Source organism: Equus quagga, unplaced genomic scaffold (genome assembly GCF_021613505.1).
Source record: "Equus quagga isolate Etosha38 unplaced genomic scaffold, UCLA_HA_Equagga_1.0 73442_RagTag, whole genome shotgun sequence".
Lineage (NCBI taxonomy): Eukaryota > Metazoa > Chordata > Mammalia > Perissodactyla > Equidae > Equus > Equus quagga.
In genome coordinates this window covers 7,112,317-7,137,954 of record NW_025802777.1, presented here as the reverse complement: position 1 = coordinate 7,137,954, position 25,638 = coordinate 7,112,317, and the positions used below count along the sequence as shown (strand labels likewise).

The following is a 25,638-nucleotide window of genomic DNA, read 5'->3' as shown; positions in this document are numbered from 1 at the left end:
TGTGGACAGCCTGTAAACTTGTAGGTAAAGAGCCCTTGACTACTGTTGGAAGGCTTCACAGGTTCACAGTCCAGGGAATCGCAAGGCTTAAAGGACAGCACCTCCTGAATTTTATCAATTGCCGTATTCATGTACCTAGGAAAAGATGATACACAAAGCAATTGGGAAAGGACTCCACAGCATTTTTTCTTTTCTTTCTTTCTTTTTTTTTTTTTTTTTTTTTTTTTTGGTGAAGATGACTAGCTCTGAGCTAATATCTACTGTCAATCTTCCTCTTTTGTTTTCTCCCCAAAGCCCCAGTATCTAGTTGTATGTCCTAGGTGTAAGTCATTCTAGTTCTTCTATGTGGGATGCCACCACGACATGGCTTGATGAGCAGTGTCTAGGTCCATGCCCAGGATCCAAACCAGTGAACCCCTGGCCACTGAAGTGGAGTGGATGAACTTAAGTACTCAGCCACAGGGCCAGCCCCCAAGACAGCATTTTTTTAGAGCAGTTTTAGGTTCACAGCAAAGGCACAAAGAGTTCCCATCTACCCCCTCTTCTCCCACACGCACAGCCTTTCCCATCGTCTGCATCCCTCACTGGAGTGGCACGTTGGTCACAGTTGATGAACCTACACAGACACGTCATCATCACCCGCAGTCCAGTTTACATTACCCTTCACTCTTCGTATTGTGCATTCTGTGGGTTTGGACAAAAGTATGATGACATGTGTCCACCATTACAGTATCATGGAGTGTTTTCACTGTCCTAAAAATCCTCTGCTTCATGGCTTTTTTTAACCCTCAGCATATAGATCTTCCACACCAAAGTCAGAAATTCCTCTTAGCCTTTTCTTTTCCCCCCTCTCCCTCATTATAAAACTTTCAAAAGTCATTGCATGGGAACTTATGAAGGATTTCAAGAATATTTACAGGCTCCTTAAGCATTTTTATCAAAAGGATGATTTTGTTAAATGCACAGCTACCTCCTTTGTGGCTTGACTTGTTGTGTACAGAGAGAACCAAGTTCACTACCAGCTCCAACTCACTTAGCTACAACCCCAGGAGTCCAGACTATCTACTTGTGCTGTCAGGATGCTGTTTCTTGCCCTGAGGACCTCACAGACTTATCCAGGGCTCACAATGAGGGCTTAGAGATGAGAATACCTTGATTTCACATAGTGGCAAACAAATAAACACTGGTTTCTAAAAATGATCCTCATTCCTGGGGGCCGGCCCCGTGGCTGACTGGTTAAGTTCGCATGCTCTGCTTTGTTGCCCCAGGGTTTCGCTGGTTCCGATCCTGGGCACGGACATGGCACCGCTCATCAGGCCACGCTGAGGTGGCACCCCACAAAGCACAACCACAAACACCTACAACTAGAATATGCACCTATATTCTGGGGGGGCCTTTGGGGAGAAGGAAAAAGAGAAGACTGGCACTAGATGTTAGCTCAGGTGCCAGTCTTTAGAAATAATAAAATAAGAACAACAACAACAAAATGATCCTCATTCCCTTAGATCCTTGTAATCGTACTTGACAATTAGGGTGAATTCTTGGGACAAGCTAAACTGATGCCCGTTGAGATGGAATTCTGCCTGTCTGATCCGTAGCACACCACTGTCCGAAGAGAAAATGTGGCTTGGTCTTGCTGGATCTGATTTTGGGTTTCTGTTGGAGGAATCCTATTTTGACAAATATCGGAGCATGCGACCTTTGCACAGTATGATGTACTTTAAAAGTATAGCTCTCTTTACAGCTCATGGTGCTTGTTCTTTTCTAGGTTCAGATATTAAAGGAAATACTGTTGTGCCAGAATCTGAAATCTCAAATTCTTACGAAGACCCGTCCTTGTATTTTTTTGAAAAATACTCCAAGGATCTTTTGGTTGAGGTAAAGGAGCGTTTCTGGGCAGCAGACCCCACAGAGCATTCCTGACCACGGTTCTTAGTGGATTTCTGTACAGGACCTCAGAGTCGACCTTGGGCTTATTCCCCGGTACATGGTTGGGAGAATTCCAGCATGCTTGTTTCATGCTGTGAGACTGGTTCTCTTTCTGCCCCAGAGTATTTAACCATTAGAACAACCAATGACGTCATACTTTACTATGTACAATATTCTAATATGTGGCTTTAAAAAAAATAGGGTCTGGCTGAGATACTGCACCAGAAGTTCTCCGATGGGGACGCAGAGGACCGCCATCATGCCTACCTGAAGCCGTTCCGCATCCTCGTCAGTCTGCTTGACAAGCCGGAAATAGGTAACGTTGGAAATGCCATTACACATCATATGCCAAATACGGATTCTCTGATTTGAGGCGATTAAAACATGGTGAGATACAGTCAGCGCATTATTTTGAATATAATTTAATCTTTGGAATTTCAGAATCTTGAAGTACTTTGGTCGATGTATTATGTGGTTTAGTTATCATATCCAGGCACCACTTAAAAGTCTTACATGATAACTTGAATGTTTTTGTTAGGAAAATACCTTTGAGCTTCTATTGGGCATGTCTGCGTATGTGCCTGCAGCATACACACAGGGCTGACTTTGTAAGAACGTTTCTTCAATCAAATGTCACACTTCAAACGAGCTTTGATTTTATTTTTAAGTAAATAGGAGACCCTCCTCCGTCTTTTTGCCTTGTGACCCCAGGCAAGCCACTTCTGCCATTTGGGCTGCAGTCTTTGCCTCTCTCAAGTGAAAGGGGCTGAACTAGACTCTGATCCCTGGAGGGTTCCCCTTACACACTGTGGTCCTATGAGCATCATTTGAGACCCGTGCTTTAAAAAAAAAGAATTTGCTCCAACATCCATCGACCGAACAATCTTCACATCTAATCACTTGAACACCATAATGGGGAAGAAAGTCCCATCTTCTCCGTGGAATTTCAACCTTGATGACATCATCTGAGTGCCCAGATGTGCCCACCGCCTGGTTGCTGTTGGCGGAGAGCAAGAGCCAAGGGCTTTAGTGAAGTTCTGTCTCCCTCTGGCCTCAGGATGGAGACCCTCCATCTGTTCATTCAGAGACAGGCGTGGAACATGTGGGGCATGGATGGTGCTAGGCTCTGGGGGTAGAAAGGAAAAAGAAGGGCTTCTGGTCAAGTTAGATGGAAGGGACACTGAGGTCCTGGTGCATTTTCACTGTTGTTAATAATAAGGGATGACATCTTTTGAGCAATTATTTTGTGCAAAGTGATTTGCATACATTTTTGGTTTTGATTTTTTTTTATTGAGTGCATAAAAATTTACACCATTTTGAGATTTCAGTTGTACATTATTTCTTGACACCACATCAGTGCTCCCCTTCACCCCCTGTGCCCCCCCCCCCCCCCACCTCCTTCCCCTGGTAACCACTGAACTGTTTTCTTTGTCCATGTGTTTGTTTATATTCCACATATGAGTGAAATCCTATGGTGTTTGTCTTTCTCAGTCTGCCGTATTTCACTTAGCATAGTACCCTCCAGGTCCATCCATGTTGTTGCAAATGGGATGAATTTGTGTTTTTTGTGGCTGAGTAGTATTCCATTGTATATATATACCACATCTTCTTTATCCAGTCATCAGTCGATGGGCACTTGGGTTGCTTCCACATCTTGGCTATTGTGAATAGAGCTGCAGTGAACATAGGGGTGCATAAGTCTCTTTGAATTGTTGATTTCAAGTTCTTTGGGTAGATCCCCAGTAGTGGGATAGCTGGGTCATATGGTAGTTCTGTTTTTAGTTTTTGGAGGAATCCCCATGCTGTTTCCCATAGTGGTTGCACCAGTTTGCATTCCCACCAGCAGTGTGTGAGGGTTCCCTTTTCTCCACACCCTCTCCAACATTTGTTATTTTTAGTTTTAGTGATTATAGCCATTTTAACAGGTATAAGGTGGTATTTTAGCGTAGTTTAGATTTGCATTTCCCTGATAATTATTGATGTTGAACATCTTTTCATGTGCTTATTGGCCATCCGTATACCTTCTTTGGAAAAATGTTCACATCGTCTGCCCATTTTTTGATCAGTCTGTTTGTTTTTTTGTTGTTCAGTTGTGTGAGTTCCTTATATATTATGGAGATTAACCCCTTGTCGGATACATGATTTGCAAATATTTTGTCCCAATTGGTGCGTTGTCTTTTTGTTTTGATCCTAGTTTCTCTTGCATTACAAAAGCTCTTTAGTCTGATGAAGTCCCACTTGTTTATTTTTTCTTTTGTTTCCCTCATCTGAGAAGACATGGTATTCGAAAAGACTCTTTTAAGTTCAATGTCAAAGTGTGTACTACGTATATTATCTTCCAGGAGTTTTATGGTTTCAGGACTTATCTTCAAGTCTTTGATCCATTTTTTTAGTTTATTTTTTTGCATAGTGTGAGATAATGATCCACTTGCAAGTGGCTGTCCAGATTTCCCAGCACCATTTATTGAAGAGACTCTTTTTTCCTCCATTGTATGTTCTTGGCACTTTTGTCGAAGATTAGCTGTCCATAGATGTATGGTTTTATTTCCGGGCTTTCAGTTCTGTTCCATTGATCTGTGTACCTGTTTTTGTCCTAGTACCATGCTGTTTTGATCACTATGGCTTTGTAGTACATTTTGAAGTCAGAAATTGTGATGCCTCCAGCTTTGTTCTTTTTTCTCAAGATTGCTTTGCAATTCAGAGTCTTTGCTTGCCCCATGTGAATTTTAGGATTCTTTGTTCTAACTCCATGAAGAATGTCATTGGGATTCTGATTGGGATTGCGTTGAATCTGTAAATTGCTTTGGGCAGTATGGACATTTTAACTATGTTTATTCTTCCAATCCATGTGCGTGGAATCTCTTTCCATCTCTTTATGTCATCATCTTTTTCTTTCAATAATGTCTTATAGTTTTCATTGTGTGAGTCCTTCATCTCCTTGGTTAAATTTATTCCCAGATATTTTATTCTTTTTGTTGTGATTGTAAATGGAATTGTATTCTTGAGTTCTCTTTCTATAAGTTCATTATTAAAGTATAGAAATGCAACTGATTTTGTAAAAAAATTTGTGAAATCAACAAAAAAAGTTGCACCGTGCAACTTTACTGTGGTTATTAATTATTTCTAATAGCTTTCTGATGCATTCTTTAGGGTTTCTATATATAAGATCATGTCAGCTGCAAACAGGGAGAGTTTCACTTCTTCACTCCCGATTTGGATTCCTTTTATTCCTTTCTCTTGCCTAATTGCTCTGGCCAAAACCTCCAGTACTATGTTGAATAAGAGTGGTGGTAGTGGGCATCCTTGTCTTGTTCCTGTTCTCAGAGGGATGGCATTCACTTTTTCCACAGTGAGTATGATGTTGGCTGTGGGTTTGTCATATATGACCTTTATTATGTTGAGGTAATTTCCTTCTACTCTCATTTTGTTAAGAGTTTTTATCACAAATGGCTGTTGGATCTTGTCAAATGCTTTCTCTGTTGTATCTTGTCCCATGATCACTGGTTTTTATTCCTCACTTTGTTGATGTGGTGTATCACATTGATTGATCTGCAGATGTTGAACCATCCCTGTGTCCCTGGTATAAATCCCATTTGATCATGATGTATGATCTTTTTTGATGTATTTCTGTATTCGGTTTGCAAAATTTTGTTGAGGAGTTTTGCATCTATGTTCATCAGCAATATTGGCCTGTAGTTTTCCTTTTTTGTGTTGTCCTTGTCAGGCTTTGGTATCAGAGTGATGTTTACCTTGTAGAATGTGTTAGGAAGAGTTCTATCTTCCTAGACTTTTTGGAATAGCTTGAGAAGGGTAGGTATTAAATCCTCTCTGAAAATTTGGTAGGATTCCCCAGGGAAGCCATCTGGTCATGGCTTTTATTCTTTGGGATGCTTTTGATTACTGTTTCAATCTCTTGTGATTGTTCTATTCAGATTCTCTATTTCTTCTTGATTCATCTTTGGGAGTTTGTAAGAGGCTAAGAACTTACCCATTTCCTCTAGATTGTCCATTTTGTTGGCATGTAGCTTTTCGTAGTATTCTCTTGTAATTCTTTGTATTTCTATGGTATCCGTTGTTATCTCTCCTCTTTCATTTCTAATTTTATTTATGTGAGCTGTCTCTCTTTTTTTCTTTGTAAATCTGGCTAGAGGTTTGTCAATTTTGTTTATCTTCTCACAGAACCAGCTCTTTGTTTCATTCATCCTTTCTACTGCCTTTTTTGTTTCAATGGCATTTATTTCTTCTCTGATTTTTATTATTTCTCTCCTTCTGCTGACTTTGGGCTTTGTTCTTCTTTTTCTAATTCAGCTAGGTGTGATTTGTGCATAGATCATTTAATGTGCGTTTCCCTACGGGCCATGCTTCCGACAACCCTGAGGAGGGTTTTCTTAGTATACCCATTTTGCAGATGGAGAGACTGCGGTTGAGCAAGAGTAAGTCATTTGCCCGAGGCCACCCTGGAGTTGAGATCGAAACTCGGTCTTTTTGACCCCAGACCCTGAGCTCTCTTCGTCAGGGCACTGCTGCTTCTCTGATTGCACTCAGACATACCGTACCAAGATGCTCACTCATTAACGCAGGTGAACTTCGACTTCGTGGCGTGGGCAGCTCTAGCTGCTCTCAGCCAAAGTCAGAGCATGAAGCCTTTGTCCCTCCAAGCTTGCCCTTCAGGTGCTGCCTAAGGTACCTGTGCGTCGTGCAGACCTCCCCTCTCTCCACTCCCTTCCACTCTGTCTCACTCAACCGGCGATGGCTCTAGAACATTTTCCTCTTAGTGTGGAAAAGTCTGAAAAGTCATGATTTCGTCTGAAAAAATGAAGTGAGTTGTATAAACGTATTGGGAGCCTGCTGTGTAACTTGGGGAACTATTCACAGAAGCAGGTGTAACCCAGCATTTGGAGACGGCTGTTTTATATCAAGGCCGTGCACTTGGTGAGCCAGGCAGAAGGTTACTGCTCGCTTGGGCTCAAGGTCAGAGTTTCTAGAACTACATGAGTGGCAGGCTTTTGCTCAATCTCAGAGTCGTTTCATTTGCTGTCTGGTAATTTAGTATTTAGTATCGTCTGAGGGACGATATACTTGAAGGGCAAGGGAGCGGATGATACCGAACTAGAAGGTGGAGGACAGGCATCCGGTCTTGTCTCTTCTTTGGCCACCAGGCTTCAGCCGCTGCCCCATTTTCTGCTCCATGAATTGTGGCAACAAACTTGCCATCATCTACAAAAAGCATTCGGTGTTCTTATGCTGTATTTTTATAAGGTACACGTGGGGCTTATCGTGAAGAAAGTTCTCTCAGAATCTTTTGTTTTTGTGAAAAGGAAGCATAAAAGATAAGGTTAATCTGCTGATTGTGCTTTACACAGATGCGTTGGCAGAGCTCTCATTTTCTCTGAGTTGATGCTGTTTTCATCCCTCTGTATACATGGCCGAGAGTCGCTCCCTTCGCTGCCTGGTGGCTGCTGTTTGTGGAGCAGAAATGTCCAGCCGCCTTCCACCTGCCTGATTGGCAGTGATGCTTCTCTAATGTGCAGCTGGTCCACTTCTTCTCTGCCATCTTAACAAGCTCTTTGGGATCGGTGTTATTTCTTCTGTGGTGTTCTAGCTCGTGAGTAAGAGAGTTCAGAGTAGGCAAGTTGCCCTCCTCTGTCCGTATTTGTATTGAGGAATCTCTCTGGCCAAGCAGTTTGTGTACTTAAAACATGGAGCATTTGCCCTGCCTCCACCCCGCAGAATCTGGCTTGGGCAAGTAACCTAACCTCTGCTTCAGTCACCTTATGTGTAATCAAGACAGCAGTGCAGAGCCCGGTCATGTGGCTGTTGTCAGGGTTAGTAAGTTAATAGATATAAAATGCCTAGAAGAGTACCCAGCACATGGTAAGCTCTACAGAAATACTGTTTACTTTTGTGGATGCTGTTTGTCCAGCTAAAGTTTGTTGCAACTAAACTTGTGTCTGTACATTTTAGACTATAAATCGTCTGTGTGTACAGAGTTACTCTCTTTGTGTTTTGTGTCTGTGTCATTTATTGATTTAAAAATGGATTACTGATCTTTCTCTGGCCATTTTCCTTCCAGGGCCTCCGGTGGTTGGGAATTTGTTTCTGGAAGTCATCCGTGCGTTTTATTCTTACTGCAGAGATGCTCTCGGCTCCGACCTTAAACTTAGCTACACGCAGAGTGGAAATTCACTGATAAGGTATGGGTTTGGCCTCCAGCTTCACGCTTCTTCCTCCATCCCTCCCGAAAGCCATGATTTTTTTTTTCTCTGTTGTTCGCCATAAATTGTGAAGTGCTGGAGAAAGTGGAGATGCAGCAGATCAGACCACCCGTTAAGATAACTATGCTCCAAAGTCAATCATCATGAATTGTCTCTTCCCTATTAAATAAGGTGAAGAGTTTAAAAGGAGTGTGATCTAGTCTCTGCCCCAGCCTGGGATGTACAAACCGTATTTATTGATCAAGTAGGAAAGTTGTTGAACAAAGGCAGTTGGATCTAGTGTACCCACGTGATGAGTTACAGGGAGGGGGCAGGTGGGAGGGGTTAAGGTCAGGAAGTAGAGCCAGGAGATAGGAGTCCTCACGTGAGGTCACGTGCCCCAGGACCCTGAAGGCAGAGTGAGTGGCGTTCAGGATACGGCAGACACGTCAACTTAAAGTGTGGAGTTATTGTGGGTTTGTTGTTTCTGTTCTTATTAAGATAGTACAACCTCATCCTTCTTACCTTCCTCTTACCTTTCCTTCTGCCTGAGTTGGCATCAGATATATTGAAAATTTAAGTCAATTCCAAGATTTTTCTGGTTTACTAATTATAAGTGTACTGAGTTCTTGGTGTTTGCTTTTTTCTCCCAGAATGAGAGTAGTTTATTGTTTTTCTAAGTACAAAAGCAATGCATGTTCATTGTAGAATATGCCAGTATTTGAAGGTACTAAAGAAGAAGATAGCACCCAGAATCCCACCACCTTTCAGAGAAAAGCATAAAACATTTTCGTTTCTTTCCAGACTTTCAGTGCATATATAAATACGTAGATGCCTGTCTTTTATTTTAAAGATGGAATTACACTATTTAGTTGCCTGTTTTTTTAAGATGCAAATTGTGAGTAGCTCTGCTTGGTTCTCCTGTGGAATATGGTGGTTGCCTTAGGTTCCTTGGGAGGGATTTATCACTTGTTTAATAAATCCTGGCTGATTTACCAATCCCATTGATTGACTTTTAGGTGGTTTCCACTTTTTCAGTATTTTTAAATAACCTTGCAATGGTATCCTTATGCATACATCTTTGTGTGCCTGTGCAAGGATTTCTGTAGGATAAATCCCTAAAATAAATTTCCTGAGTCATAGAAGATGCACCTTTAAATTTTAGCCAAATTTCCCTCCTGAATGGTTGTACCATATTATTCCACCAATAGAATATCTATCTACAGTTGGACTAAAATTGGATTTCTATGTTACGTTCCTTTTCAGTAGCTCGTAAGCTTACTTCTAAGAGAATGTTTAGGATGGCATTATGCATACTCTTTCCTCTATAGGAACAGTAATATTTTTATCTTTATCCAAGTTTGTCAGTCTCTCTAGAAATAAGCTGTAAATGGTAAAATGAATTACAATTTTTCAGACATAGTGTTCTCATAATACAGGGTCTTTCAGAGATATATTTATAAATGTCTACCTTCCTTTTCAGTACAATAAAAGAAAATAGAAATGCTTCTGAGATTGTTAAAACGGTGAATTTGCTGATCACTTCCCTAAGCACAGACTTTCTCTGGGATTACATGATGAGGTGTTTTGAGGATTGCTTTAGGTAAGTATCCAGTTCAGGATTATGGAATATTTAGGAAGGATTACAGGGTTTCATGGTTTCTTAGCTGCTTATTGTGTCATTTTATATGTAACCGGCTGACGTTGGGTGGTCTCTGCTGAGCAGATGACTGGAAGGAGTTCACTTAAAATTTTAATAGATTAAAAAGCATTGCCATTAAGAAGGTTCTCAGCATCTTTGCCACATAACTGTGAAGCTGCTTTATTAATTCTAGCTTAAGAAAATCCTCTGTGCATTTTCTGGTCACATCAGTCAAATCCGCTTTCTTCCAACAGTTCTTTTGGGGGCCTGATCTATTTAAAGAAGCTGAGTTTTGTGGCTCTGTGGCTGCATAGAGTGTTTTGAAATCATCAACCTTCTTAGATTCCTATTGAAATGAGTGTATAACTGGGCAGATAAAGCATCCATTAATGTTTTAAGCTCCCGTACCCAGCTTGACCGTCACGCTGATCTCGTGAACTGCACCACCTCACAGTTGTGGGCAGGGACACACCGGGGATAACCTGCTTTCCTGAGGAGCCCCCTTCCCAGTGTCATTTTCCCTGTAAAGGAGGAATAATATAATCTCTCAAACCTCGTTTTGCCCTGTGAGTCACGCTGTAAAACTTCATTCTTGTCCGTCTCCTTTGGAACGCTCTGTGCTGTCAACACCGTCATCGTGTACCTAGCAGCTGTAATAGAAGCTTTACTTATTAATGTTTGCCATGGGCCGTCCTGCCTGAAAGCCTTACAGACATGCTCATTAACTCTTCAGGACACCCCCAAGAGAAGGAAGCACTTCTATCATATAAGAAATGGGAGGCCAGAGACACATAGTACCTTGTGTGGCACTGCACAGCAAATTGGCAGCAGCCAAGGTTAGGACCCAGGAATGCCTGACTTCCCAGCTGCTCCTGCCTGCTTTTCTGCCTCCTCTAGAGCCAGGCCCCAGCAGGTGTCAAACCTGTGATGAGTAAATTAATTGTAACTGGATCCACGGGCAACAGCAAGGCCATGTTAGACGGAGGCTAGGCTATATTTTGGTCAGCTTAGTTTCATTTCAGAGTTATGGGGTATGCTTTCTTTAAAAAAAATTAACCACAAAACATTTCAAATATGAGAAAGAACAGGAAATAATGTCAGATACACATGTACCCATTGCTGAAATTATGGACAACACTTGGCCATTGTTTTTCACATCTCTTTTTTAAAGGAATAGAATGTTGCCACCCAGCTAGAGCTGACTCCCCACCTCCCCGGCACTTTTTCCATCCTTCATCCTAACATTATCACCGTCCTGAAGTTAGTGTCTGTCCTGCCCGTGATGTCTGTGCTTTTATATCAAGTGTGTCTCCAGAAATGGTAGTCTGTGTTCAGGTTTTACGTCAGTATCAAGTGGTATATAACTTTTTGCAGTGTGCTGTGTTAGGGGTTCAGCAGTCCTTTGGAGGTTTGTCTGTATTGGAATGTATACATCTAGTTAATTTGTCCGAAGTGTAATAGTCCATTGTGTGAATAAACCAGTTGCAGTTCTTGCGTTGTTGTGAATAGTACTCTGGTGACCATCTTTTCATGTCTCTTTATATACACGTGCACAGGTTTCTTCAGAGTAGTCACCTAAAAGTTAGAATCACTGGGATGTTGTCTGTGGAGCTCTTCAAAGTCATTCTCTTGCTAAGATAAACTGCAGGATAACTAAGTGATAATTTATAATGAAAAATGTTAGCTCAGGTTGAGTGGTACCATGATAGCCAGATGAATCCAAAATTACTGGGCTTTGAGTATATATACTTTTTAACTTACCTGTTTAACTAGTTGCCTACTTATTTAAAAAGAAGTGTTGGGTTTCAGTATAAGATAAGCAGATGCTGATAGAGTTGACCAGTGGAGTTACACTCCTCTGTGGAGGCTGAAGAATTCTCAGCAAGTGGTGTGGCTGAGCTCATGGGGCGACGTGGGAAGGGCTGTCCCAGTTTGCTCCTATAGCTGGTTGGACACCTCTTCCGCCTGCGTCTTCTCTAGTCTGGCTTCTTCCCTTGGCACATGCCCTTGGTTTAGAGTTGGGGGCCTGGAATTGCTGCTGTTGACGGCACACATCTCCTGGATATGGAATCCCACATGGCCGTGGCACCACCCTCATCTGAACTGATGACGTTCAAGTCAGTGTGAACCTATTTTGGAGACAAGCAGATTCAAGACACTTATTGACACTTGTCTGTGTTAGGTAGTTTTAGGTACCAAAGCTTAATGGTCAGAGCTACAGAAGCTGTCTTTCATTATGTTCGAAATAGAATAAGTAATTTTATTGGAAATCATGAGAAATGCTTGAAATTAGTATCGGACAAAGAATTGATGTTTTTCTTTCTTTCCTGTGACTTACGTAGACCAGCGAAGAAGAGTTACATTGTCGGGAGAAGCATCAGCCCTCCGCCCACCGTCTCGGAGCTCTGCACCCTCCTCGTGTTCCTTCTCGACGTCATTCCCTTGGTGAGGTCCTGGGCCCTGCAGAGATGGCTCCACGCTGGCTGTTACTTATGTTCTTAGTGGTGTTGGCCTGTCTTAGAAATTTAAACTTGGTGCAAAGTAGTTTTATATCAGCACATAGCACTGTTTTAATGTTCGTTTCAGCGTGGAAGACGTAGCTGGATGTAATCTCTTACGTCTTTTATGTCTTATTTAAAAGGGGTTGTAACTTTTGAGCCAGTCGTAAGTTGTAAGCCACTGAGCTAAAGTTACGTAAACCAGATGCTGAACTGGGCGTCATCCCTGTACTCCGGTGTTTAGGAGCGATGTGTTTCCTACCTCACTACATATGTGTAAATGTATTTCCTAGTTAAAATTGTGCAGTTGGCTAATTGTCTCCAAGGAAACTAATTTACCTTAATATGGCAATTATTTTCTATTAGAAAACGTAAAGCCACTTGAAAGGAAGATCGTCCATTTGTCTAGATCAAAAAGAATTATTATTTTGTTTTCTGATTTGGGAATTAACATGAAACTTACTCTAAAAAACTGAATTTTCTAAGATGCCATCTTAAGGTGCGTTTTCTTCTGATTGTAAACTGAAAACACATGAGTTCAGCCCGTGTCTTATTTCACAGGAACTTTACTCAGAGGTGCAAACCCAGTACCTGCCACAGGTGCTTGGCTGCCTGGTGCGGCCTCTGGCTGAGGAAGTGGAGACTTTAAGCTTGCCGGAACTCACGCATGCCTTGAAGACATGTTTCAAAGTGCTCAGCAAAGTCCAGATGCCGCCCTCCTACCTCGACACGGAGTCCACAAGTGGAAGCTCGGTGCGTGCTGGGAGGAGCTGAAATGGTTCTCAGGCTGGAAGAACCTTTGTGCCTTCCTGGGAGTAGAAAGTAACCAGGGTTGTTTAGGATAGGACTAAAGCCTAGAAGATACAGATAACATTTAACCTATGCTTCTGAAATCCTCAAAGACTTCATTAAAGTTTTTGCCGTAGACGCTAACCCCGCTTCATTCCACTCACTCCTCTGCTCCTTCCCTGCCAGAACCCATAACCACAGCTCGTGGCTCGATGCAGCTCACTGTCCAGGCCTTTTTATGTCTTTTTATGTATTTGTATATATGCAGTTTTGGGCCTTTTTAAAAATGTAAGTGAGATACTAGTTTACTTGGGCTGCTGTCACAAAGTACCACCCCTGGTGACTTAAATAACAAAAAGTTATTGCCTCCCAGTTCTGGAGGCCAGAAGTCCAAGATCAAGGTGTCAGCAGGCTTGGTTCCTTCTGAGAGCTGTGAGGGAACAGTCTTTTCTAGGCATCTCCCAGCTTTGCCGTTCCTTGGTTTATAGACACATGACCCTAATCTCAGCCTTCATGTTTACATGGCATCCTCCCTGTGTGCATATCTGTGTGTCCAAATTTCCCCTTTTTATAAGGGCACCACTCATGTTGGATCAGGGCCCATCCTAATAACCTCATCTTAACCTGATCATCTGCAAGGGGCCTATTTCCAAATAAGGTCACATTCACAGGTACGGGAGGTTAGGACTTCATAGTCTTTTTTTAGATAACATATGCTGTTCTCTGATTTGCTTTGTTTTCATCTAAACAGTATTTTGGGACATCTTTCTATATTGGTATACACAGAGGTATCTTACTCTTTTCTAATGTCTGCATGATAGTCTGTGGAATGGCTTTACTCTTTCTTCACCAATCCCCCTATTGAGGTTATTTAGGTTATTTCTGGGTTTTCACTGTTACAAGCAGTGCTGCAGGCAGCATCCTTGCACGACTTGTTCATGGTTGCAAATGTTTCAGAAGGATCAATTCCTAGAAATGGGCTGCAATCAACAACAATAACAATTATAGTTTCACAAGCAGTTTAAGGCCCACAGTCTTTGAATTATTATTATTATTATTTATTTATTTACTTATTTTTTTGCTGGGAAAGATTCACCCTGAGCTAACATCTGTTGTCAATCTTCCTCTCTTTTTTTTTCCCCCTCCCCAAAGCCCCAGTACATAGTTGTATGTTCTAGTGGTAAGTCCTTGTAGTTCGTCTTTACGAGACGCTGCCACAGCGTGGCTACTGACAGACAAGTAGTGTGGTTCCGCACCCGGGAACCAAACCCGGGCCACCAAGGCAGAGCATGCTGAATTTTCACTGCTAGGTCATCAGAGCTGGCTCTTGACTTGCTTTTTTTTACTTCGTTTAGAGATTTAAAAATTCTGCCCTTGAAATCCATCCAGTGCAATGGCAGACAGGTGTGTGAACAGACTAAAAGCGAGGCCATCCTGAGGGAGCTGTGTGTATTAGTTAGTGCTGGGGGGCCGGTGAGCTGCCTGATGGACCTGGAGCCTCCATTTACAGACTAATTACAGATTGTTGCCTCAATTTCAAGTTAGTCTTTTTTTTTTCTTAGTTGTTATAGCTATTAGGAAAAAATTTCCTAAGAACGATTTAATATATAAAGTTGAAGCATGTGTAGTCTACAACTATAACCATGTTTCAAAAATTGCATAATACTCTCTCCTTTTCCTTAGCACCGGAGATTAAACACTGAAGAGTTTTAAATTTAATGTAATATTAGCTAATTAACAGCATAAGAAACGAGATTGATTCATTAAAGGTTGAAGTGTCATCCCTTTGGAAAAGCCAAAATATATGTGTGTGTGTGTGTGTGTGTGTGTACACGTAAGTATGAACGTATTTTATAGGTATACACATACAAACTCTTTGTTCTAGCTTTCTCGTCTTATTTCTTCATGCCTTTATTCTACTCTCAGCCCAGCTTCCTCATTCATATTTTTAAATCTATCAGAAACTGTTTTTGTTGTGGTTTTTTTTTTTGAGGAAGATTAGCCCTGAGCTAACTGCTGCAAATCCTCCTCTTTTTGCTGAGGAAGACTGGCCCTGAGCTAACATCCATGCCCATCTTCCTCTACTTTATATGTGGGACGCCTACCACAGCATGGCTTGCCAAGCGGTGCCATGTCCGCACCCGGGACCCGAACTGGTGAACCCGGGACCACCAAAGCGGAATGTGTGAACTTAACTGCTGCGCCACCAGGCCGTCCCCCAGAAACTGTTTTTAAATGGCCTTTTTGAACCCTGAAGGGTCTAAATAGATAACACAAAGTGGGCTCAAAGCCAGCCTACCAGAAGAGCATGGCCGTGTGCCGTCCTCCTCCTTGGTCCCCTCCCTGCCCCCGGTGTGCCTTCTTCATTTTATTATACACTTGTACACAGAGAATTATGATTTTTAAAAACAGGAAGCTCACATAGTTAGCCTGATGCAGTTGGTATTTGAATCTCTTCATTTTACGGGATACACAATACAAACTTCCATTTTTTGCAGAGTCCAGTGAAAGGTGAAAACGGTCACGTAATTATGGACACAAAGATCATGATTCCGGGTGATGAAGATGCTTCGTTTCCCCCCCTTAAATCTGAAGACAGCGGGATCGGGCTCAGTGCCTCATCGCCAGAGCTCTCTGAGCACTTGCGGGTCCCCAGGGTTTCTCCTGAAAAAGATGATGTTTGGAAGAAGGATGGGAGTATGCAGAGGGCATTTCTTTCCATCCAAGAGCTAATTGCCAACTTTGCCCACAAGAACATTTTTGGAGTGCAGTTAACAGCGTCCGGAGAAGAAAACAAGTCTGAAGAGCCCGCAGGCCAGAGGGACGAGGGCAGGGCGGCGAGCGAGTCCGGTGGGAAGAGCTTGTGGGAGGCCAAGCCCATCACTGTGCCCCAGTTTAAGCAGATGCTCTCAGACCTGTTCACGGTTCGAGGGTCCCCATTTAAGACAAGGAGCATGGAGTCGCCATCACCTTTGCGCAGTAGCCCTGGCCAAGTGAAAGAGGGAGAATGGGCTGTGGACCAGGTGGTCGTTGACCTGGGCAGCTCACGGGAGGGCTGCAGGGAGACCTTCGCTGCCGCCTGCCACCTGCTGCTGGACTGCGCCACCTTCCCCGTCTACCTGTCCCAGGAGGAGACGGAGCGGCTCTGCGAAACGCTCTTCCAGCCTCCGGGTGAGAGGGCGGCCCCGCTGAAGTCCATCCTAAGGAGTCACAGTGCTCAGGCAGCTCATGTGTAGAGATTCACTAAACTCATGTCAGCCAAGAAGGAGCTGTCTGCCACGTTTGTTTCCTTCTTTATCTTGTCATTAGTTGTGTGTGCTTTTGCCGTGTGTCTCACCAGATGGCAGATGGATGAGGCGGGGCCTGTACTTTTTAAACTCTGGGTTTTCAGCACAGCCCTTTAAAAGGTCTGGAACATAAGAGGTGCCTAATAATAGTCAGTAAATAGGCCATTTCATGAGACTGGTTGAAGATTTGTGTGTTAGTTTTCTCGGGCTGCCATAACAAAGTGCTACAAATTAAGTGGCTTAAACAACAGAAATTTGTTGTTTCATGGTTCTTGAAGCCAAAGGTCTGAGATCAGCGTGTTGGCAGGACCATGCTCCCCCTGAAGATGCGAGGGAAGGATGTGTTCCAGGCCTTTCTCCCAGTTTCTGGTAGTTCCTTGGAGTTATAACTCCAGTCTTTACATGGCATTTTTCCTATGTATATGTCTGTTCAAATTTCTTTTTTATAAGGACCCCAGTTGCATTGGATTGGGGCCCACTTTCTTCCACTGTGACCTCATTTTAATTAATCACATCTCCATCGACCCTATTTCCAGATAAGATCACATCCTGAGGTCGTGGGGTCAGGACTTCAGTGTAAGAATTGTGGGGAAGAACACAGTTCAATCCGTAACAGGCAGTGTCTTAGTCAACTCGGGCCACTGTAACAAAATACCATAGACCAGGTGGCTGGAAGAACAGACCTTTATTTTCTCACAGTTCTGGAAGCTGGAAGTTCAAGGTCAGGGTACTAGCATTTTCTGGTAAGAGCTCTCCCTTTGGCTACAGAGGGCGGGCTTCTCACTGTGTGTTCACATCCTAGGAGTGTGTGTAGGGGGATCTGCTTGGTGTCTCTTCTTATATGGGCGCTAATCCCATCATGAAGGCTCCACCCCAATGAGGTCATCTAAACTTAATCACCTCCCAGAGGCGCCACCTCCAAATACCATCATGTTAGGGGTTGGGGCTTCAACATAGCGATTTTGGGCAGACACAGTTCCGTCCGTAGTAGGCAGTGAACATTTTAAAGAAAAGAAGGGATAGAGGGGAAGATGGAAAACAAGAAAGAGTGACTTAGTTGGTGGGAATGTAGGACAAAGATTTCCCCTTGTGTAGTCATTACCTTATATTGCTGGTGCAATTTGTCTCTTGGCTCATTAGCTGCCAATGACAGTATACTTGGAAGAACTGCTTTTAGAATTGATAGCCTCATGTAGTTTTGGCCTCTTTTAAAGCTAATGCCATGCACCCTGCCACCAAGAGAGCTTTGAAAAAACATTTTGAACTCTACGCCCAAAAATGTAAATTTTACCATATATAAATTTAAAAAATAAAAGAAAAAGGAACATACATTTTGAATCATCTCAAATCTCTGAGATTGACATTTGCAGAATTCAAAGAGTCTGATAAATTTATGAAACCAGGCTCAGTGTCATTTGTCCTCTGGCCCTGAATGATGGCGGCATATTGCATTACCGCCAGAGGGTTATCACACTGCTATCCACGAGACTTCCCGAATCTAAGGGTGTCTTAGAATCTGCACATTGGAGAGCCCTTCTCATGTGATTTTGTGTGTTTCCATCCTCTCTGGTCGGCTTCCTTTTAGGAGCTGGCGATTCCAGTTTTCCATCTTGGCTGAAATCCCTTATGACCATTTGCTGCTGTGTGACTGACTGCTACCTCCAGAACGTGGCCGTCTCTACTCTTCTGGAAGTGATAAACCATTCCCAGTCCCTGGCACTTGTCATTGAAGACAAGATGAAACGCTATAAAAGCTCTGGACACAACCCATTTTTTGGCAAGCTGCAGATGGTGACAGTTCCTCCCATTGCTCCAGGAATATTGAAAGTTGTTGCAGAGAAAACAGACTTCTATCAGGTATTTCCCACCGGGAAGTGGGTGGGTGGGTGTTTTTGCTGAGGATGATTCATCCTGAGCTAACATTTGTGCCTGTCTTCCTCTATTTTGTATGTGGGTCGCCACCACAGCACAGCTTGATGAGTGGTGTGTAGGTCGACACCTGGGATCCGAACCCATGAACCCTGGGCCACGAAAGCAGAGTGCACAGACTTAACCACTATGCCACTGTGCCAGCCCCTTCCCAGACCATTTATTTGAAGTTATCCCTAAGGTTGTAGTCACTGTGATAAGTAATATGGCACCTCTGGTGACAACCAGAAAGGGTTGCTCGAGCCCTGTGGCTGCCTTGTCCATCTCTCTGTCCCAGGCTTCTGGCACAGTTTCTGGCCCTGCAGCGAGTACTCAGTAAAGATTTGTGTTCACTTCTAGGCTGACCAGACTTGTGCCCTAATTTGTAAGGTTAAAGGCTTGGGGCTCTGTAGCTTCCAGGGAAACTTAGCACTTGTCAGATTGAATAAATACTATTGCTGAAGGTAGTGAGCAGGTGTTGTCCATCTTTCTTGGGGAAAAAGTAGGAAAGTAGTTTAAAGTTATATATTACAGGGCTCATTTAATTTGCAAGAAGCTGAAAGCTGTTCCAGCTAGCTCATGAAGAAACATGCAGTTTATCATAAAGATAGAGCAAGCCTGTGGGAGTCAAATGTCAGAAGTGGAATGCGGGGTCTCCTGGCATCTCGCCCTGGAAGCTGTTGGATCCTGAGGCTGCTTGTCCTGCACCTCTGCCATCCAGGGGTCACCTAACTAGCTTGGTTGCCACTTGGCCTTCTGTCGGCCTTGTGACCCGTAAGCTTAGTTCTCATAGCTAGTGATGCTTGTATCTCCTTCTTATAATTCTGAACCAACTGGTCAAGGCTATTAAAGTCTGTCAGTGAGCCACCCTTGGGTCAGGTGCCTTCTTGTCCAGTCCCCCACAGCAGTGATGGGGACCAAGGGGTTAGGGGTCATGTGGTACAGATAGAGATATGCTGCCTCTCCTGGGGCCTGTCGATGGAACAAATTCCCCTGGAGGTGGTAGGGTCAGCAGACACCCTGGAAAGTCTGAGACACTAAGGAAGAGACATTTAGACATTTTAGATGTGAATGAGATACTGGAACTAAACTGTCCTTATAGGTTTTGGCAGCCTGTTGTCTGAAAGGCTTTCGCAGTAGGCTGGCTTTTTACCTATTTGCAAAGACATGAGCAGGTGCTGCCTGTGTTCACACGGTCTGCCCTCCGTCCCAGAGGGTGGCTCGTGTGCTTTGGAATCAGCTGAACAAGGAGACCCGGGAACATCATGTCACGTGTGTAGAGTTGTTCTATCGGCTACACTGCCTGGCCCCGACGGCCAACATCTGCGAGGACATCATCTGCCACGCCCTCCTGGACCCTGACAAGGTGAGTCGTCGCGGCCTGTAACCTCCATCCTGCACTGGTCCCAAATGCTGGGCTGCCGTCACTTTACGTGCCCAGGACAGACTTACATATATCCAGCTGATGCGCTTCTGGAGTTCAGTGGACATCCTGAGTAACGAGCAGAAGTGTTAGAGAACCCCGGGGCTGGAAGGTCTCTGGAAGCACGAGCTGTCTCCTTTAGAGTCCTCACAGTGTGGTATGTGTCTACCTGAAGGCTCCCCAGGGAAATCTACCCACTCTCGTGTGGTGTTGGCAGGACCTGTAAGTACCGGTGCAAGGGCTTCTAGAACTACTGGTGAAGTAGGCAGTCGTGGAGGATGCATGATCCCCTTCAGCCCTGGCTCTCCTTTGCAGTCACACTGTGTCCTTGTTCTCTAAGCCATTTGGCCTGGCACTTCCCAGGAGCGTGAGAACCCCCTGCTCTCCTGTGTTTTCCTTTGACCGCAGGCCTGGGTGTGACCCTGGGCATGGGCTAACCCCGAGTCTTGAATATGCACTTTGCATCCGTGTTACAGTGAACAAGGAAAGAGGATGCAGGTCTTCCTCTCCTCCTGGCCGAGTCAGACACCCAATGACTGAAAGCGGTGTTCTGTTAGGAAACCAGGCTCCTCACTCCCTCCTGTTTCCTAATCAAGGGAACAAGACTGGAAGCTCTGTTTAGATTCTCCGTCATCTGGCACCTGACGAGAGAGATCCAGGGCAGTCGAGTGACATCTCACAACCGTTCCTTTGACCGGTGAGGCCATCTTTGTTATAACTTACCCTTAACCCAAAGGAAACTGCAGAGGCCCCCGGTCAGCGTGTTGGGCTGGACAGGGGGAGGGAAATTGAAAGCATGACCCCATTTTCTTGATGCACAGCAAATGTTTCCCATAATCTCCTAAGTGAATTTAGGCCAGACACGTATGAATACATAGCAGGAATTTTGTTAATTTGCTGGTGGAGGGAGGAAGCCCAGCATGCCCTGGAATCACCTGAGGAGCTTTTAGAACATGCCCCATGAGGGGACTTGGTAGGGAAATGGAGATGGTCTGGATCTTGAGTGGGGCAGTAGCCACACTGGCTCTATGTACTTGTAATGTTATCAACCGTGTGCCTAAGATGTGAATTTCATTGTAGATACATTATATTCCATGTTGTTTTTTAAAAAGAATTCCTTACCTTGTTTCTGAAACTTGAGGTGTGGGGCCAGACACGCAGCCTTAGATGCAGCTGGTTCTGATGCTGAGACCCACTCCCGCAGTACCATTTAACCGATTTAGGGTGAGGCCTGGGCATCAAGATTTTAAAAGCTCCCCCAGTGATTCTAGTGTGAAACCAAGGTTGAACTCCTGTTGTCCTTGTCTGCTTGGGTCTACAAGCCCAGCCTGGGTGAAGCTCCCTAAGGGTGTCCTGGCACTCAGGGGTGCTGAATGCTGACTTGGTGGTGCTCTTCCCACCCGCAGGTCCCTGTTCGTCGTGCTGGACAGCCTGACCTGCACAGATGGCGCCATTGGCGCTGCAGCCCAGGGCTGGCTGGTGCGGGCGCTCTCCCTCGGCGACGTGGCGCGCATCCTGGAACCTGTGCTTCTGCTCCTGCTCCAGCCCAAAACCCAGAGGACCTCCATCCACTGCCTCAAGCAGGAGAACTCACCAGGTGAGCACACCCGAGGCTCCCCCATTCTGGGCGGGAGGAAGGGGCAACGTGGACCCCACTGCCCATTGTGATAATCAAGGCACTTAGCCCCACTGTGTGATTTTACTAGATTCAAACAGTGTGAAGGTACTTTGTAAATTTGTGGAGACTTTTAAAATTTAAAGATCAGATGAACCAGCACTTAGAAACACTAGGTAGTGGGATTGTTTTTATCACTGAAAAGTTCGATTTTTTTTTTTTATAAAAAAGGAAAATGATAGTAACCCATGTTTCCATAAAAGTAGCTGATTCTTGATTCTTTTGCTAGAGAAGTCAATTCAGGGGCATCTAAGGCAGGAGGAGAGAATAACAGAGCATCTATCCACATGTCTCCAAAGCAGAGCCTTCCCTTAGAAAAGGAGGGTTGCAATTTGATGTCTGGCATGCAGTTAAGTTTGAGTGGCCAGGCTGGCACTTCTCTCCAGAAGAGACCAAGCGGAGAGTTGCGGTTGCCTCCAGGCATGAGTGACCCAGAATGTCGAAATTTGCCTGTAATCTGGTCAGTTGTACTTTATCTATGAAAACAGCTTTTATTTGTGAACTTTCAACAAGGGAACTAATTTCTTTTCTACCTGCTCTCTAAGGTTCCTTCCAGCTGTAAAATTCTGTTAACTTATAATCGGAAATGCCTAAGAAATAAACCTTTGGGTTCCAAAAACTTCCAGAGGCATCTTTAATGCAAATTTAAAAGAACATAGGTAGGAAGAAGAAAGAAAAAAAGAAAGACTGAGATAAACCTGATGAGTTCATTAAACTAGGATCAGTGTCTACGAACTAACGTCACTTCCCACAATAGCTGTGTTTTATGACTTCCTGCAATTTTCTAAGTGATGGTGTTACAAGCTTTGAGTTCATTCATTTAGCACACTGGATGTAAATATTCTGTTTGTCTCAGTCTTCTCTTGGAGAGAAAACAGCCTAACGCCTAAATGAGCAGATTTCTGAGATGGCTTCCTCTGTTTACAGGGTTCCTTGCCTAAAACTCTAACTTCTGGTTTTCCTTTAGTAGGGAGAGCTGGCTGCCTTCTCAAAGAGGGGATATTTTATTATTCTACATTAAAGGAGAGTAAAATTCAAGGAAGTAAAAACTGAGCACCTTCTTAGAAATTTGGCTGTCATTTATGGTGGCTAAATTTCTTAGTATTCTTCTGTCTGTTTTAAGAAGAAAGTTTTAACTCCAGGGCTCATTAGGTTTTAATGGCTCGTGGCACTCCCTGCTGCTTCCTCTCATTGATGTTTTCCGCTAGCTCCCTCGTAAGAGAAAAAGGCCTTTCTCTGCCTTGTTCTTTCCCCGGAAGCACCTGAAAGTGTGCTGCTTACCCACCGTCCTACCTCTGTAATCTTGTAGAAGTCTGTTTTTAAAATATTAATATGCACATCAGGCAGCTCATCTATTTCTAATATCTTAATTCTTCCTTTTTTCCTAATCTTGCTTAACGTTCATGGAATAGATTTGTTGAAAGGTGCACATTAAAAATGTTCAGCAGTACCAAAGACTTCTGGCTTTCACTCCCTTTTAAAGAGAACTGAATATTTTTAAATGTCGTGGATTTTATGATTACAGAAGTACCAACATGCTTATTTTTAAAACTGCAGTAATAAGGAAGTAAAGACACAAGTGAAAGTCCCTTGTAATGCCAGCTGGTAGAGCTGGTTACTGTTAATGGTGCGGCAGATATTCGTCCAGATTTTTTCATAGCTGCATGTTATGGCTACGCCCCCTTACATAGGCTCATTCTATACATACCATTCTGCAGCTTGATTTTTTTTCTTTTACTTACTTAATGTATCCTGCCATTACTCTGTATCTGTACATGTAGATGTATCTTTTAAAAATCCAAATAATTTCCATTTCATGCATGGTCGTGATTGTTTCAATCAGTTTCTTACTGTGGTTGTTTTGTTTGTGTCCCAGCTTGTCTTTACACATCACGTTTCAATGGATACCCTTTATAGCCTTGAAAACCTTCTGCTGACATTTCTGTAGGATATGTTTCTTGAAAGGAAACTCCTGTAACAAAATAGTATGCATTTTTTAACTCACCCCCACCCCAACGTTGTGATATTTATATTTTCTATGACAATGTAACTAAATCCGATTCCTTGAGCATTTTAAAAGACCTGTTCACTGTGCTTGCCCACTTTCTGTCTGTAATGTAATCTAGACTCTGGTGTCATAGTTTCATGGGGGAATTTTATTAATATTGATCTTTCTGCCTGGCTTTAAGACAAAGACCACTTTAGAACTAACTTGTCCTAACTAGCCTTTCTGTTCTGAAGTCATCCGTCATTTTGTAATTTTCAGAAGACTTGCATCGTTGGTTTAACAGAAAGAAAACCTCTTTCAAAGGGGCAAATGGAGTGCCTGAGCTCCAGGAAGGCGGCTCTGAGGAGAGCCCACCTCTGAGCCAGTTCACCACCGTGGACCGCGAGGCCATTTGGGCCGAGGTGGAGAAGGAACCGGAGAAGTGCCCACCGGGAAGCGAGCTGAGCGAAGATGACCTTCCTTACTACGTGGACCTTCCCGACAAGATGGCCTGTGGCGCTCCAGACAGCAGTGAGCACACCGAGTCTGCAGACACGAGCTCTGCCCACACGGACAGCGAGAACACGTCCTCATTTTCCTCCCCTTCCCATGACCCGCAGGAGCAGAGCAATGAAGAGAACTGCTGTGCACCCATCCCCATGGGAGGCAGAGTTTACCCCAAGCGCTCGGCCTTCCTGGCAGCCTTCCAGGCAGAAAGCTTCAAGTCCAGTGCCAAGTTAAACCTGACACGTGTGGACTCAGACAGAACCCAGGCTTCAGAGTCATTCTCCAGTGACGAGGAAGCTGACCTGGAGCTCCAGGCCCTCACCACGTCCAGGCTGCTGAAGCAGCAGCGGGAAAAGCAGGAGAAGATCGAGGCCTTGTTTAAGCACATTCTGCTCTACCTGCAGCCCTACGACTCCCGGCGAGTCCTTTATGCCTTCTCAGTGTTAGAGGCCGTGCTCAAAACCAACCCCAAGGAATTTATCGAGGCTGTGTCTAGGACCAGCATGGACACCAGCTCCACCGCACACCTCAACCTCATCTCCAACCTTCTTGCTCGCCACCAGGAGGCCCTCGTTGGCCAGAGTTTCTACGGAAAACTCCAGACCCAGTCTCCCAACGTGTGCCCCCACTCTCTGCTCATCGAGCTGCTCACCTACCTGTGCCTGAGTTTCCTGCGCAGCTATTACCCGTGTTACTTGAAGGTCTCCCACCGGGACATCCTGGGCAACCGGGATGTACAGGTCAAAAGTGTGGAGGTTTTGATTAGAATGATGATGCAGCTGGTCTCGGTGGCCAAGTCTGCCGAAGGGAAGAACGTGGAGTTCATCCACAGCTTACTGCAGAGGTGCAGAGTTCAGGAGTTTGTCCTGCTTTCGCTATCAGCATCCATGTACACGAGCCAGAAGCGCTATGGACTGGCCACCGCGGAGCGGGGCCGGGCCCTACGGGAGGACAGCCTCCTGGAGGAGAGTCTCATCAACTTGGGCCAGGATCAGATCTGGAGTGAGCACCCGCTGCAGATCGAGCTGTTGAAGCTACTTCAGGTGCTGATTGTCTTGGAACACCACCTGGGCCAGGTCCAAGAGGAAGCGGAAAATCAGCCAGACCTGTCCCGGGAGTGGCAGAGGGCCCTTAACTTCCAGCAGGCCATCAGCGCCATGCAGTACGTGCAGCCCCACCCCCTCACCTCCCAGGGGCTGCTGGTGTCCGCTGTGGTGAGAGGCCTGCAGCCAGCCTACGGTTACGGCATGCACCCAGCCTGGGTGAGCTTGGTCACGCATTCCCTGCCGTACTTTGGGAAGTCCCTGGGCTGGACAGTGACGCCCTTCATCGTCCAGATTTGCAAAAACTTGGACGAGCTGGTCAAGCAGTATGAAAGTGAATCTGTGAAGCTCTCTACTAGGTATGCTGACCCTTTGATGCATTATTATGGCTTTAATGATGGCTTTTATTGCTTTAATGACAGCTTTTATAATGAAGAGCTGACTGGCTGTAGAAGCTCCTTGGAGGATAATGTCAGCCTAATCAGAAGCCTCTTTATTGTCAAGAGACGTAACAAGGAACTGAACATTCAGATCCTTTATTTTTAATTCCATACCGCTCTCCAGGCTAGCTCAGTATTGCAGAACAAGTCAGTCACTCTCCATTATTTCTGCAAAACAAAAATAAAAACGTTAATCACCTTCACAGAAATTCTAAAGCATCTGAAAATGTTTTTCCAAAGCAACTATGTAAATGTAAAATATCACAAAAGATGCCTATCAGTATTGCAACAATATTTCATTATGAGAGCCCCAGTA

At 44.2% G+C, this 25,638-nt stretch overlaps 1 protein-coding gene across 1 annotated transcript in view; it reads left to right on the top strand.

Annotated features, from left to right (window-relative positions):
• The window catches only part of LOC124234249 (protein dopey-2-like), a 98,039-nt gene that overhangs the window by 39,169 nt on the left and 33,232 nt on the right, over window positions 1-25,638 (top strand). Inside the window, exons 8-19 of the mRNA XM_046651498.1 lie at window positions 1,769-1,878; window positions 2,131-2,245; window positions 8,003-8,123; window positions 9,607-9,726; window positions 12,108-12,210; window positions 12,825-13,016; window positions 15,551-16,223; window positions 17,925-18,196; window positions 19,461-19,613; window positions 20,267-20,367; window positions 21,077-21,267; window positions 23,612-25,241. Of these exons, the coding sequence (XP_046507454.1) occupies window positions 1,769-1,878; window positions 2,131-2,245; window positions 8,003-8,123; window positions 9,607-9,726; window positions 12,108-12,210; window positions 12,825-13,016; window positions 15,551-16,223; window positions 17,925-18,196; window positions 19,461-19,613; window positions 20,267-20,367; window positions 21,077-21,267; window positions 23,612-25,241 (3,781 nt within the window). The remainder of the gene's footprint in view (window positions 1-1,768; window positions 1,879-2,130; window positions 2,246-8,002; window positions 8,124-9,606; window positions 9,727-12,107; window positions 12,211-12,824; window positions 13,017-15,550; window positions 16,224-17,924; window positions 18,197-19,460; window positions 19,614-20,266; window positions 20,368-21,076; window positions 21,268-23,611; window positions 25,242-25,638) is intronic.